The 14,615-nt window shown below is 34.0% G+C and overlaps 1 protein-coding gene across 4 annotated transcripts in view; it reads right to left on the bottom strand.

Moving 5' to 3' along the window:
* Window positions 1-2,846: 2,846 nt before the first annotated feature.
* LOC106871698 (sodium-dependent neutral amino acid transporter B(0)AT3) overlaps window positions 2,847-14,615 on the bottom strand; it is a 77,547-nt gene continuing 65,778 nt past the window's right edge. For all 4 annotated transcript variants that reach the window (XM_014918307.2, XM_014918305.2, XM_014918306.2 and 1 more), the window contains exons 6-11: window positions 12,551-12,752; window positions 9,827-10,023; window positions 9,247-9,454; window positions 7,136-7,295; window positions 4,603-4,765; window positions 2,847-3,582 (exon numbers count right to left, since the gene is read on the bottom strand). In XM_014918307.2, the coding sequence (XP_014773793.1) occupies window positions 3,280-3,582; window positions 4,603-4,765; window positions 7,136-7,295; window positions 9,247-9,454; window positions 9,827-10,023; window positions 12,551-12,752 (1,233 nt within the window). In that variant the 3' untranslated portion in view covers window positions 2,847-3,279. The remainder of the gene's footprint in view (window positions 3,583-4,602; window positions 4,766-7,135; window positions 7,296-9,246; window positions 9,455-9,826; window positions 10,024-12,550; window positions 12,753-14,615) is intronic.

The following is a 14,615-nucleotide window of genomic DNA, read 5'->3' as shown; positions in this document are numbered from 1 at the left end:
ATATATATATATATATATATATATATATACACGCAAATATACATACATATATGTACACACTTACATATGTATATACATATGTAAGCGTTTGAGAAATAAATTTATTTCTGTATTTTACATTACATCTCAACGCTTCTAAAAAAGAACAAACTTCGTTTACTTTCCTCGTAAAGTTGAATTTAACGTTAGCGTCTTATGAAGCTAAATTTATAAGTTCTAAAATTGCAGAAGAATTCGTTGCTGGGCAGCTTAGTGTAATGGTAAAGCAATTGACGCGTAATCACAGAGGTGTGATTTCGAGTCTCATGGCTGGCCTGTAGCGTATTTTTCTGCAATAAATGGATAATTTATCCTGATCACGCTGTTTATAGCATTATCACGCGTTTGAGATATAAATTTATTTCTGTATCTTACTTTGATTATTGTTGACAATTTCCTTCATTTTATTATTTTTAGCAGTTCTTTTATTACCATTTTATTTTATTGGCTCCTGTATAATCACCTCATTTACCATATTTTATTGTAAGCAGTTCTTTTATGGTTCCTTTCATACCATCTCAGCGTCTTTTAACACGTTTATCAATAATTTCATCGTCATCTTAAATCTGCTGCCATAAATATGCAGGTATATAGAGTTTTCGTAAATTAATACAACTCCCCTTATTCCGCCGAGGTCGACTTTGCCTTTCATTCTTTCGGGGTCGATAAAATAAGTACTTGGCTCGAAGTTTCAGGTCTTGTGCCTATAACAAAAGTGGATTAATACCACTTCCTCTTTTCCGATCACCTTTTGCCTAGAATCGTCTTATGAGACTTTGTTTGGAATGATTTTGTAGTAAGAAAAAAGACTGAAAAAAAAACTGAAGCATGCAAACAGTTAGAGTTGCCACCCTAATGCTAATGACCAAATTCATTCTTCATGCATTTCGAATTTAATCACTTTTAATTAATTAAAATATCGTAATTATCTCCCGTGCCCTTTTTATCAAAATGTATCATCTGGATAATTGCTTTATTCAGTAAGGTGTAAATTTCATTTATTAAAATGTCTTATCTTCCTACAAGTAAATTAGCCCCCACTTAATCATTTACTTATTTATTTATTTATTCATTCATCTTTGCATGTACTATTGAGGGATTGCGTTGGAAGCTGTTCGTCTGATTGGCTGCTCCAGCTATGTAACATCATCTGTGTTTTTTACATGGCATTGTAGTATATATTTTAGGAGATATCGACGGTTTTTTTTTCTTGAATTATCACAATGTTTATGCTACTTACTATAGTATTATTGATTTCTGCGAACTTTAATTCTTTTCTTTTCGAAGTGGTGCCACAGTGCATTTATAAGATTTGTAAAAGTGTTTCTGTTTCCTTTAATTCTGTGTAGTGTTTTATGATAATGATAGGCAAGTAATCAGATCAGAGCTGGAGGAGTACATGCTACGTAGTTTTGGTAACTAGGTAGATTGATAGGAGTGATGCGTGGAGAGTTATAGTGAACTGATTTATATAAATGTGTTAGTGTCAGTTGTTTAAATTTCAATGGGAATGCAGTTGTGCTGCAATAATGTTCTTTTATTGCGTTTCGTGTTGCTATTTTCGGTTTTACACATGATGACGTCTATGGGATCACTAATCTGAGATGACCCCAGCCCCAACAAGCAAGAGCAGGAAGCAAAGCAAGAAGCAAATTGCTATTTTGAGAGAAGGAAGAGTTGTTTTAATGCTTATATTTTTGCTTTGTTGTCATGTTTAAGAGAAGCTTATGGTTCTATGTTCTAGGGGGCGCTGAAAAGTTCCAGGCTTGAATGGTGTTGCGAAAAGGCTGGTTGGAGGCCCAAACTTCCGAGTTCTTTCGCATGGCCTAGAAAAACTGAAGGACAGCTGCAATAAGTGTGTGAATGTGAGAGGAGAATATGTTGAGTGTGCTGAATAAAATTATAATTAACTGATCCTCCTGCATTTCCTTTTACGCAAAGCCAGGAACTTTTCAGCACCCCCTCGTACTATATGCTTAATTTTTTTACACATGTTATCAGGCCTTCACCAGGAGCTGGCCTGTTTTCTTTATCAAGGTGTACGTTGGAGTTGAGGTGTTATATGCTAATGTTTTAGCATCGTTTTCTGTATTATCTTCCGAGGCTGTTAGTGCTACATTGTTGTTTGTTTAATTTTATCCTTTGTTTGTGTATTCTTCATGAATGGGAAGATGGATTTTTCGAGTGTTGTTTATATTCTGTGCGAAGACGTGCATTTGAGAAGGGAGAGAAGTGCAGAATTTGCGACTTTGTGTTTTTCCCGCCACCCCATTTTTGTACGTTTTGGGTTGTGGCTTCAGGTTTCTTCAACATATCATGTTGAACCAGGTATTACTCTATCAGTTTCCTTGACAAATTGATGTTGTTTGAGAGTCTTTCTAGAAATAACTATTTTCTCTTATTTCCTGAATTCATATATATAATATGCTCGTCCATTACTAATGCGAAAACCTGAAGTTTGAAGGCGATTTTGCTGTTATTTATTTGCAACACCTTGCAACAAAGCACTTTAAATTGTCGCATATAAATGGAAGCGAAATGTATGTATATATGCATGAATGTGTGTATTTATGTTTATATGCACTCACGTTTATGTACGTTCACTTCCAATTTGACTCAGTTCCAGAAAAGTAAAATGTTGGAGCAAAATGCAAATGAATGGCATCCGAACTATGTGCGTAATATTATATACAAATGCTCGGAATAAATATAAAGTTTTACAGACAGACAACAGTTTGTAACATCCATGTTGGATTCAGTTTAACCTACAAAAGGAAAAGTAGTCTATGAAATAGAGAAGACCATAATGATAGAAATTAATGTATTTAATATCAAAATAAAACGGTTTTCTTACATTTTGTTACATGGCATATAAATATCTCAACAATAGAAATAGATTGATGTTGATAAAATATTGAGACTGTGCTTAAGATCAGTCCCAATTTGGTAGAATATTTATCAGAAAAGTATAAAATTATTTGTTCTGAATACAGTATCGATTTATTATCCAAAATAATGTTGAAATATCACAAAGCGCTATTCGTTTCAGAAGACGTTATCAATGACAGAAATGAGTAAAACATCTCATAAACTTTAGAGATTGTATAGGAATGAACTCAGTAATCTAAAACAAAGAAAAGCCTAATAAGGTCAATGTACATCATAAAATATCCATCAATTGTTTTCCCTGATTCAACCTACCGAACACAATAGAGTTTTAAAACTAATTATACTTGCATTTTATATAAATACTAAATCCATTTGCGATTTGTTTTTATTAGTGAATTCTGACTCGGTGGTCGGTAAATGTTTTTCAAACCTAAAAAGAATTTTCTTTTCCCATTCTTTAGGGATATATGTCGTTAATTTGCGCTCCAACTGTATTAATTCACGAGGAAAATAAGCCGGTACTTCTTCACGCCAACTAGATGGCTTTAACCAACGGATCAAGGCAATTAGCGGAATCCCCAAAATGGAAAGAATAATTATGAGTGCTGCCACGAATAAGCACCAGCCTGGCCAAATTGATTTCGATAGACTCCCCTGTAAAATAAAGCAATTTATTATATTTGAAAGATATAAAAATTGAAATTTTTACATTCTATTCAATTTATTGTCAATACTAAAAAGAAATTTTAATATGCATTTTATCTCTTAAAATAGTAATTGGGTAAGATGCCTGGCGAACGTCCAAGCGATTAACTCCTCAGTGTTGAGCAATATTTAGTAATTGTGCTAAACAGTAAATGCCTCAATTACAAAGTAGAAGGAGTGGCAGCAATATCATGTATCTGATGAGTTTATAATTACCAAGCGGTTCTCATTTGAAATTTAAGGGAAATTGACGTATATTTATAAAATAGATACATCCATTAACACTTAACGTCTTGAAAAGTAGCATTAGTACTTTCGATACTTTCGATAATCGCTGGTCAATAAAATTAGAATATGGAAATGAAAATTCCATGTTAATCTAAATATTAAGTTTCTTATGTGTTGCAAAATTACCAATGGTTGGAGAATAAATTGCCGAATGTAGGCTGGCTGTCAGAAATAGTGATTTAATAAATATATTTATTTGTATACGGCTCTAATATCATATAAAATAATAACATTGATGTTTCGTGATCGAACGCGTGGGTTTTACCCAAATCTTAGAAATAAGAGAAATGAAAAGCTCCTCTTGGGAATCAAATTCGGGATTCAGACTGAGTTCACCAACTGCTCGCGTTTTTGGGTACCCTCATTAATAGATGCACGTCATTAAATACACGCATATCCATCAGATGTAAGCTTATCTTCCAACGAAGAAATATTTTGACCATATTACAGTTGTACCTCTAAACACTAGCGTCTGAGATTGTGATATTGAGGAAATGTAAGCTATCTGTGAGCTCAGTTTGCAATATATTCTTTGAATTCCCAGTGAAAACAGTTTCACTTATTTAACGCCATTGATTTCTCTTGGAAAATATTACAAACTTTATCTAACTCCTCAAATAATTCAATAAGCATTAGTTATAATAGTCGTAATATTACAATACACAAGTGACAATGTCTTACCGTCTCTCTGTGCCAGACATCGTACTCTTTCTCATCAGTAGTAAGATTGATAATAAGAATAACAATAAGAAAAATAATAATTGCAGGACAAATGAATTTCCAACAAAACATCAAATAATAATTTGGTCTATGACCCGTCATAAGTTCGATGTCATTACTGAACCTGCAAAAGAGGATTTAAAATATAATTCAAGATAGTGTGTGAAAAATATGGATTCACTTGTTAAGTTTATTTGTTTATCAATAAACCTCTCCAGCATGGCCGCAGCCAAATGACTGAAACAAATAGAATTAAAAGAAAAAGAACTAAAATGAACAGTTAAGTTAAATTATCTAACGAGAGGGTGAAGGTTTCACATTTTCCTCTTTGGTGAAGAATCAGCAGGAGTTTATAGGGAAGTATAACACTGTAAAAATCTATAAATCTAAGAATGTTCCAAGAAGCTAATAATATCTTGGTTGTGCTGTGTAGTACTATGTTTGCATACGTAGCCATAATTCAAATGTAATTTGTACTGCTATTTATTATATCTACATATGTGATAAGTATTACATTGTATTTTGTAATACTAACTTTTATATCTTAATTTTAGCCAATAGTTCTGTATAGTTTGTACTACTAATATTTACTCATGTTTGCATAATTTTCATTATCTTTTCCAACAATTATGAAAACTGTAGAATTTATTAGCCATGATCTGTTCAGAAATACAAAGAAACACTTACAGCGCGTTCGAACTCACTTTTGTACATGTAGCAACTTATCTATTAAGCCATTCCGTCCCAAAAAATAACACCAGGTACATGTATATTAGATAAGAGAGGTGAGATATCAAAAGCAATAACGCGTTAGATTGAATGTCTACAATATTTAGTTTCATCTCTCTATGGTCTTTAAGGACACAAAAAAGTTAAATGGTTTTGCCATTTTATTCTTACCGTGTCGTTAAAATAGATACATGGAATAGACAGAATTTACTAATCTCACACCTACACAAACGTTCTCGTGTCTAATGATAAAACATCTGTATCTTAGATTATCTTCAATATAAATTTATGGAGGGGGATCAAAGCCAACCAAGTATTGAAGAATCAATGGCTTGTATAATTTCAGCCATGCAATTGCGCATCCGCTTGTCCAAGACCTTCAACTCTCAGTAATGTAGTTCAGCTAATTTTAAGCAAAAGTACCATCATAAAATCAACTAGTGTTAAATAAGGAGGGGAATAAAGTTGAGTACATGCTCAAATTCTGCATAGAATTGTATTTTTTTCTATAGGTGAACATATTGCTCTCTGCTAAACAAGTTTGCTTCGCAATCGCGTAGTTTTGGATCCACTCCCGTTTCATGGTACCTTCATGTCTGTATGTGTGTGTGTGTGTGTGTGTGTATACACATACATACATACATATATATATATATATATATATATATATATATATATATATATATACATATACACAGACAGAATGAAAGACATTGTTTATACATATTTCGATCGAATGTTGACATTCATCAATTTTGCCTATCACCATCTAAACGAAACGGGTTATACTTACATTCCTTGAACACATTACGACCGATAGTTCTATGCTTTTGAAGATCTGTGGGAAAAATTCCTTACTTTAAAAAAGTAAGGGTTATTTACGGGAATGATATATGGCCGTAAAATACTACTTCGAATAACTCTCCGTCCAGTTAAAGATAAAATATTTATTTCTTTATTGCTCACAGGGAGCTAAACACAGAGGGGACAAACAAAGACAGACAAAGGGTTTAAGGTGATTACATTGATCTCAGTGCGTAACTGGTACTTAATTAATCGATCCCGAAAGGATGAAATACAAAGTCGACCTCGGCAGAATTTGAACTCAGAACGTAACGGCAGACGAAATACCGCTAAGCATTTTGCCTGGCGTGCTAACGATTCTACCAGCTCGCTGCCCTATTAATGATGAAATATTCTTTTCTTTACTCTAGGCACAAGGCCCGAAATTTTGGGGAGGGGGCCAGTCGATTAGATTGACCCCCCAGTACACAACTGGTACTTAATTTATCGACCCCGAAAGGATGAAAGGTAAAGTCAACCTCGGCTGAATTTGAACTCAGAACGTAAAGACAGATGAAATACCGCTAAACATTTCACCCAGCGTGCTAACGATTCTGCCAGCTCGCTGCCCTATTAAAGATAAAATATTGAAAAACCTCTGAATACACAGCTTTTACATAGAGATCACAAACCCACAGGTTACTCATTTATGAAAAATCGTAAACCCTTGTGCTTATGCACATGCAGAAACGCTCACGCAAGCGCATAAACTCACGTGCGCGCGCACATACTCACTCTCTATCTCGCTCTCTCTCTCTCACACACACACACACACACACATACACACGCATATGTGCACGTACGATCGTAAACATAACCGAGGCGTTTGCCGTTAGCTCTGTCCACTTCGGTCACAATCTGTTTTAAACATGATGGTATGTATTTAAATATTGTTGAGGAGAAAAAGGTATTAAAGTCGTACCTGTATAAGCCATATATATAAGAGATCGTAATGATTTCTGCAAATACTATGATCAGTAACGGAAGTCCAGAAACGTACTCATCAAACAACACAAATATATAAGGTCCAGCTTGATTGGCAAATACAAATGACAGCAGAAAAGAACTCAGGCAGAGACAAGCTGCAAAATAAAGGAGTAAAATATTATTTATAGGAATGTTGCTGCTAAAGAAACTAGCTTTCGTGGAATAATTCATATTAATCAAGTCTGTTTTGGCTAAGGTATGATAGCGGAAGCAAGTTATTCAAGTTGATAACATATTGCATTAACTAGTTTTTGATGATGGATTCAAATCTTTTAAAGGTGTATTATTGTGTTTCTAGACAGAAAATTTATGCATCAGATTAGTTCCCCTAATACTACGAAGAAGTATTAGTTCATATAGTAATGCTCAACTTCAGACTACCATTTTATCAAAACTCATCAACTGATTGCGACATGCGGATGGAAGTGTCTGCTGTATATTAAACGCACATGGAATGGCATCTACAACCATGGGGACAGCATCTTAAGTTACAAGGTAATTCAACATCCATGTTATTCTGCTCATTAATAAAGTTTTCTTTTTATTTTGTAATTTTTTTTCTAGTCTCATTCATATGTGTTTCCTTTATAGGAACGAGACTTCTGTCTCACATTATTTGTTAATTGACAAAATTACTTGCATGCTTCTGTCAAATTATAACAAATCTGTTCATATTCAGACACATTCGTCGTAGTATGGTCAGGACACTTAATTCAAGTTCACCAAACTGTCACGAATAACTACCTACAATATATGAAGTTGTTTACAGCATAATAACGTTTTGAAAATTTAGATATTATATCTCATGCACAAAAGTAGTGCTATTAACCACCAAATCGCGCGACACCCAATGATGTTGCTATCACACGCTGGAATAAATCAGAAAATCTTGGTTAATGCAGTTTACACGAGAGCTTAAGATATTTTATAAAGAAAATACTCTAAATTATGAATGGAGCTTGCAATAGATACATAATCATAAATACATCTGTCCTAAGCAAATTATGCGAACGCCTATGTTACTGTGTTTATAGTGACATTACAAACTGAAGCAGTAGACAGTATAACATCCTTAATATTACTAGATATTAATTCAACTGAATGCTGAAGTGTTCCCTCATGATAAATTGATGTCAAGCAACATGACAGAGCATGAGTTGCATATTTTGTTCACTCTGATTTTCAGGCAATAAAATTTTGTCCTGAAAATTTGGAATGAGCTGGATTCCAACGATCTGAATTTCACTCATCTCTTTTAGTTTACTTTTTGCTGATGTTGCATTTTTTTTTTTTTACCTTGTTCTTAATAAAATAGTTTGAGGTTGGAGATAAATTGATTTGATTTGATGAAAGAAACGTTGCTACTTGTTATAACGACGAAGTTTTTTCAATTTACTGAAGATTAAGCTTTTATGAATGTTGGTACTTTTTTCTTTACGGGGTGTTATATTGTAATTCTTTAGTATGTATCTCTTTATTTTTGTGACCTTATTGTTATTTAATTCATCTTTGCTCTCATTCTTTCAAGGATGATAAAATAAAATTTGGGCCTTGTGCCTAAATTTGAATCCATTACTCTATGTTTCCCAGTGTGTTTGTCTTCCACGTTGTTTAGATTTTGATCTTAGCATAAGTAAATATGAGGGAGTTCATTCATTCCTTTGTAAATACAATGGTTATTTCATACTATTTCGTTTAACCTTACGATATTAATGTTAGCATCTACTTCCATCAAGTCTTCTAGGCAAGATTTGATTTATATTATTGTTGCTATAAGGTTATCTTTGGGAAGGTCTTCCGTTGGTTGATAACAAGTTCTAGTAATCCTAATTCTTCTAACTATTTTCATTTTGAAATAATTATCATGTAAATAATTTACATTTGAGGTCTTCCCATTGGTAGTCTATATTGTAGTTCTAATTAAGCAATGGTCAAGAGAAGACGAGATGATGGTCACGAGTGAAAAGCATTTGATGATAAATCTGTTTAATCAGGGTCAACCAGTTACAAGGACAATAATCAACTTGTAATATATAATCAACTTACCCGATAACATAGGAGGATATTTACGGAGATCAGGAATAATATCCAAGTCAAGAATCGGAGTTACTACTCCTTCAAGCGTTGCAAACATACTGTCAAGTCCAATGGTCAGTAACATAAGGAAAAACAGAATTGACCATATTGGCGGTACAGAAAATTGATTTATAGCTTCCGTGAAAGCAATAAATGTTAAACCTGTACCAGATGCTGACTGGAATATAAACAAATATATTGTTGGTATTCAAAACTATTACTTCAGGTACACAAAAACGTTAGCTGTTCTACAATTTATTTATTTCATACAAAAGTTTCATTTAAGTTAACATAACTGCAAATATTGAAATGGTAATTTCTGACGTTCGTTGAAATTAAAAACAAACCCAGTCTCAAATCTCTACTTGTATTGAACATTTACAAAGGATGCTAAAAATTAGCAGAATTCCTAAATAACAATTATGCAGGTGAATACTGAGGGCGTATATTCATCTTTGATGAATAAAATAAAGATGCATTAAAAGAAAATTAAAATACAGCAGAAGTAGACAGAATTTACCATGACAGAAACGAAAGACATTAACTTTACCTTTAAAATTTCTTCTTTAAAACTGCAAGTAGTAATATTAGGCATCACTACTGAAGTAACTTCTCCATTTGGTGAGGAGCTAATATTAACAAGTGTTCCAGCAGGTGGTGGAATCACATTTGTGTCATTGAATAATGCCATTAACTCGTGGTCACGAATTTCTTGGCATAATTCTAAACGTTTAGTGGCCTTAAAACCTTCGTAAAAATAAACACATAAATTAAACAAAGAAGATCACATCTGTGTATTTTATAAATCTATGATATATTAGCATTTATTGTATATTTACTTCTCTGACGATATGGAAAGAAAGTGTTTTGAGGGGACATGATAATAAATTACCAGTTCGGTAAGCGGTTTCATAGAAATTTGGACTGTAAATATATTTTCTGTATGCCTTAGTTCACCTCGCTATTGAACATAGATAATTAATTATCTGAATAATACTTTCAATAGAACGGTGTTCGAACAAGAATATGCCCTTCTTAAGAGTTGTTTTTTTTTAAGATTTATTCAAGACAGGAATCAATCAATATTTGTTAGCATTACATTAACAGAAATATTACAAGGAAAAGCTTAAGGCTTCAACTACAACTGGTCAATGCGTTTTTTAATCTATGTACTGCTGATTTCTTAGACAGACAGTTACAATCAATAGCATATGAAATTAACAGGGTGTGGTATGAAACTAAAATCGAAAATTTAGGTCGGTGTTCAACTACTTTCATTTAGACTAATCCAAGTTCGTAATTGGGCTATAAGTCAAATAAATCAACTCCTGGGATCTTTTCCTTTTGGCCGACACATAAAAAAATAATTTTCTGTAACTAAACACTTTCAAATTTCGTATACTGGTAGAATGTGTCATTTAAAATATCATTTACTCTTGGCGTTTTTAAGAAAATTCTTTATTTTCGAAGTTATTTCGTGTTAAAGTTGTCGTATTTCGGTAATTTCAACCAATCAATGACGTCTATTGAGGCGAAAACAATTACTGCTGTGGTTCGTCAACAAGACGTTCCGGTGGTGTATATTTAGTTTGTCACTGTTATTTCTGGTATATTTACATTTGAGATACACGTGTGTATAGCTTAATCAATTCAGTTATTAGTTATTTTAAACAAATTTTTCAGTTTATTTTGTTTGTGAAAGTATTTTCGTTTTGTTTTAGCGTTTTCGAAATTGCCTATTTCGGGATCTTTTCCCTTGAATAAAATTACTGCCGTTGTTCGTCAACAACAACTATCGGCGGTGTATATTTCGTGTGTCACTGTTATTTATGACATCGTTCGTGCGTTTGTACTGGTTTTAGCTTTAGGGTTTTAGAGTTATGGTTAGGGTTTTAGGGTCAGGGTTAGGGTTTTAGGGTTATGGATAGTGTTTTAAAGTTAGGGTTAGGATTTTAGGTTAGGGTTACGGTTTTTGGGTTAGGGTTAGAGTTTTAGGGTTAGGGTTAGGGTTAGGGTTAGGGTCAGGGTTAAGGTTTTAGGATTAGGGTTAGGATTTTAGAGTTAGGGTTAGGGTTAGGGTTTTTGGGTTAGGGTTTTTGGGTTAGGGTTTTTGGGTTAGGGTTTTTGGGTTAGGGTTGGGGTTTTAGGGTTAGAATTAGGGTTGGGATTTTAAGATTAAAGTTACGAAAAAATGTGAAAAATGAAGAAATTGGAGGGGGAGGAGGGCAAAAATGTCTTTTCGAAAATAGTAGCTGAAAAAACCCTAACCTAACCCTAAAACCCTAACCTAACCCTAAAACCCTAACTCTAACCCTAAGTCTAAAATCCTATCCCTAACCCTAAAATCCTAACCCTGACCCTAAAACCCTAACGCTAACTCTAAAACCCGAACCCTAATCCTAACCCTAAAACTAAAACCAGTACAAACGCACGAACGATGTCATAAATAACAGTGACAAACGAAATATACACCGCCGGAAGTTGTTGTTGATAAACAACAGCAGTAATTGTTTTCATCTCAATAGACGTCATTGATTGGTTGAAATTACCGAAATACGACAACTTTAACACGAAATAATTTCGAAAATACACAATTTTCTCAAAAACGCCAAGAGTAAATGATGTTTTATGTGACACATTCTACCAGCATACGAATTTTGAAAGTGTTTAGTTACAAAAAATTATTTTTTAAATGTGCCGGCCAAAGGGAAAAGATCCAGCTCCAGTACCTGTTTAATGTTTATTTTATAGAATTTGAAAGGATAAAAACTAGTCATAGGAACATTGTTAATTCAAATATACAAAAGTCATACCAGCTCATGCATTTTAGTTTAATACACTCCAATTTTAGTTACACACCCTTCTTCATAGAATCCTTATTATATTACTTTATGAAAACAAAATATTCTATTCTAATCATTCATATGGCTGCTAAAACACATTAGACGTCTTTTGATCACTCATCTGTAACTACATTTTTGTGACAACTTAGTTACGCAGCTCATTTGAGTGGATGTGGAACAGACAGCTGTGGGTTCAATTATATAAACCTTATAAACATTACAGTTCCGACTTCAAATGCATCTGCATAAGACCTCATTTTTCTTCTCTCAATAAAATAATTACTATCTCTAGAGTGGATTCGACTACTATATCGTTCCTGGTATGTGCATATAATATAGGAAATATTTCTGGGCAAAAACCTTCATTTTATATAATTTGAATGTATTAAAAATAATAGAAATTTTCATAATATTAAATCTAAGTAACTTACCTAATATACTGAATACAACGATCCCAGCAAAGACAGATGTACAACAATTTGTTAAGGCAATAAATATTGCATCTCTATGACAATTATTTCTTGTTGGGTTGTACGAAGACAAAGCAATGAGACTTCCAAATCCCAAACCGAGTGAATAGAAAATCTGGCTCGCCGCATCTACCCACACTTGAGGATCTGACAACCGGGAAAACTGGTATTTAAAAGAATGTACATGGATAATTCTAAAATATTCTTATATGTAAGAAATATATGAATATGTAAGCAGTCAAATAAAAGATTAAATGTGTTTCATATACATTATTCAAAATACGATAGATTTCGTACGTAACTTGAGAATACAATAAATATTAATGAGGACAGTCCTAAGACAAATATATGTGTAGACATGCAAAAAAAAATAAAACACCTAAAGATGATTGTAAAATGTAATGTAAATTCATATATATTAAATTCACTTTTGTAAGGCTGTAAATGAAATTGCTTGTTACAGGGAGTCTCTGTAAAGTTACGCGGCATAGAAATAACAACAGTCAAATACAGGGTGCAACAAAAATTGTAATGTATGCACACTTCTACGGTAGATAATCCAAATCTTCATTCTTTGCTTTCAGATTTCACCCATAAGAATAAATAATGGCATCAAGACTTAGGTTTAAACAAAGGAAATTCATCTTAAAATGCTACTTGAAGTATGAAGACGCAGTTGAAGTTCAAAGGCAGTGTAGAAGAAAGTTTCATTGAGATCCGCCAACGCGGATGCCCATCTATCAAATCAAGAATAAATTTGAATTTAATGGAACTGTACAGGATTTACACAGGAACCATACCGGAAGAACACGGACATCAACTCGCCCCAGAAAGCAAGAAAGGGTATTGGAAAGCGAGCTGTGATGTATGGATTTCAAAAAAACGTCTGTCCATCGCACTTTGAAGCGCTTCCATTGGAAAATTTATATCCCAGCATTAGTCCATGCTATCAGTGAAGAGGATCCAGAAAGAAGAATGGCGTATTGGAAATGGTACTTGGCAAAACGCTTAGAAGATCCACGCTTTCCAACAAAAGTTGTGTGGAGCGGTGAGGTTACATTTGAATTAAATGGTTCAATTTAACCGCCACAGTTGCATGTTACGGTGGAAAATGATGTTGATTTACCAGGAGTTACAGTGTGGTGTGGCATTACATCAAGATAATTAATTAGACCGTTCTTTTTTATGTTACTGTGATTGGTCCCGTTTTCTTGAAAATGCTGCAACAGTCTGTTATGCCAAGCATTAGACAGGTCTTGGAAGATGAGGAATTTTCAGCTAGATGGAGCACCACCACATTACCATCGTGATGTACGATTCTATCTTAATGAGTTCTTGCCAAACAGGTGGATTGGAAGCAGCAAGCATTGAACAAGAATGCACTCAAATACCTAATGAAATGTTACTTGTTGCTTGCTGTCACGCTGAATCTCCCCGAGAACTATGTTAAGGATACACGTGTCTGTAGAGTGTTCAGCCACTTGCACGTTAATTTCACGAGCAGGCTGTTCCGTTGATTGGATCAACTGGAACCCTCGTCATCTTAACCGATGGAGTGCCACGAGGTATATTGGGTGTATCCGCGTCCATAATTGCATGCATATACAGTTTACGATGGTGGATAGAATAGATGGGCGTTTTTTGAATGAACGGTTAATCAAACAACCGATAGCCTGTTGTGTAGTATCCCACCTGCGAGGGATCGATACTAGATGGGTAGAGATGATTGTAGTGATCAGTAAACATTCTCATATCTTCCATCTTCCGTCTCTCATTTATTCATATATATGTATGTGTGTGTGTGTGTGTGCGCGCGCGTGCGTGCGTGCGTGCGTGCGTGCGTGCGTGTGTGTGTGTTTGTGTGTGTGTGTGTGTGTATTTGTGTGTGCGTGTGTGCGTGTGTGCGCATAAGTATATGTATATATATATATAAATATATATATTGGAAGGTTTGGAGGTGATGTACAGAAATTATATAGAAAAAAATTAAGGTACTCAGAAATCTGGATGTTTGTACCTTTACAGA

The sequence above is a fragment of the Octopus bimaculoides genome, chromosome 1 (assembly GCF_001194135.2).
Source record: "Octopus bimaculoides isolate UCB-OBI-ISO-001 chromosome 1, ASM119413v2, whole genome shotgun sequence".
Taxonomy (NCBI): domain Eukaryota; kingdom Metazoa; phylum Mollusca; class Cephalopoda; order Octopoda; family Octopodidae; genus Octopus; species Octopus bimaculoides.
This window is presented reverse-complemented; position numbering and strand designations above follow the sequence as displayed.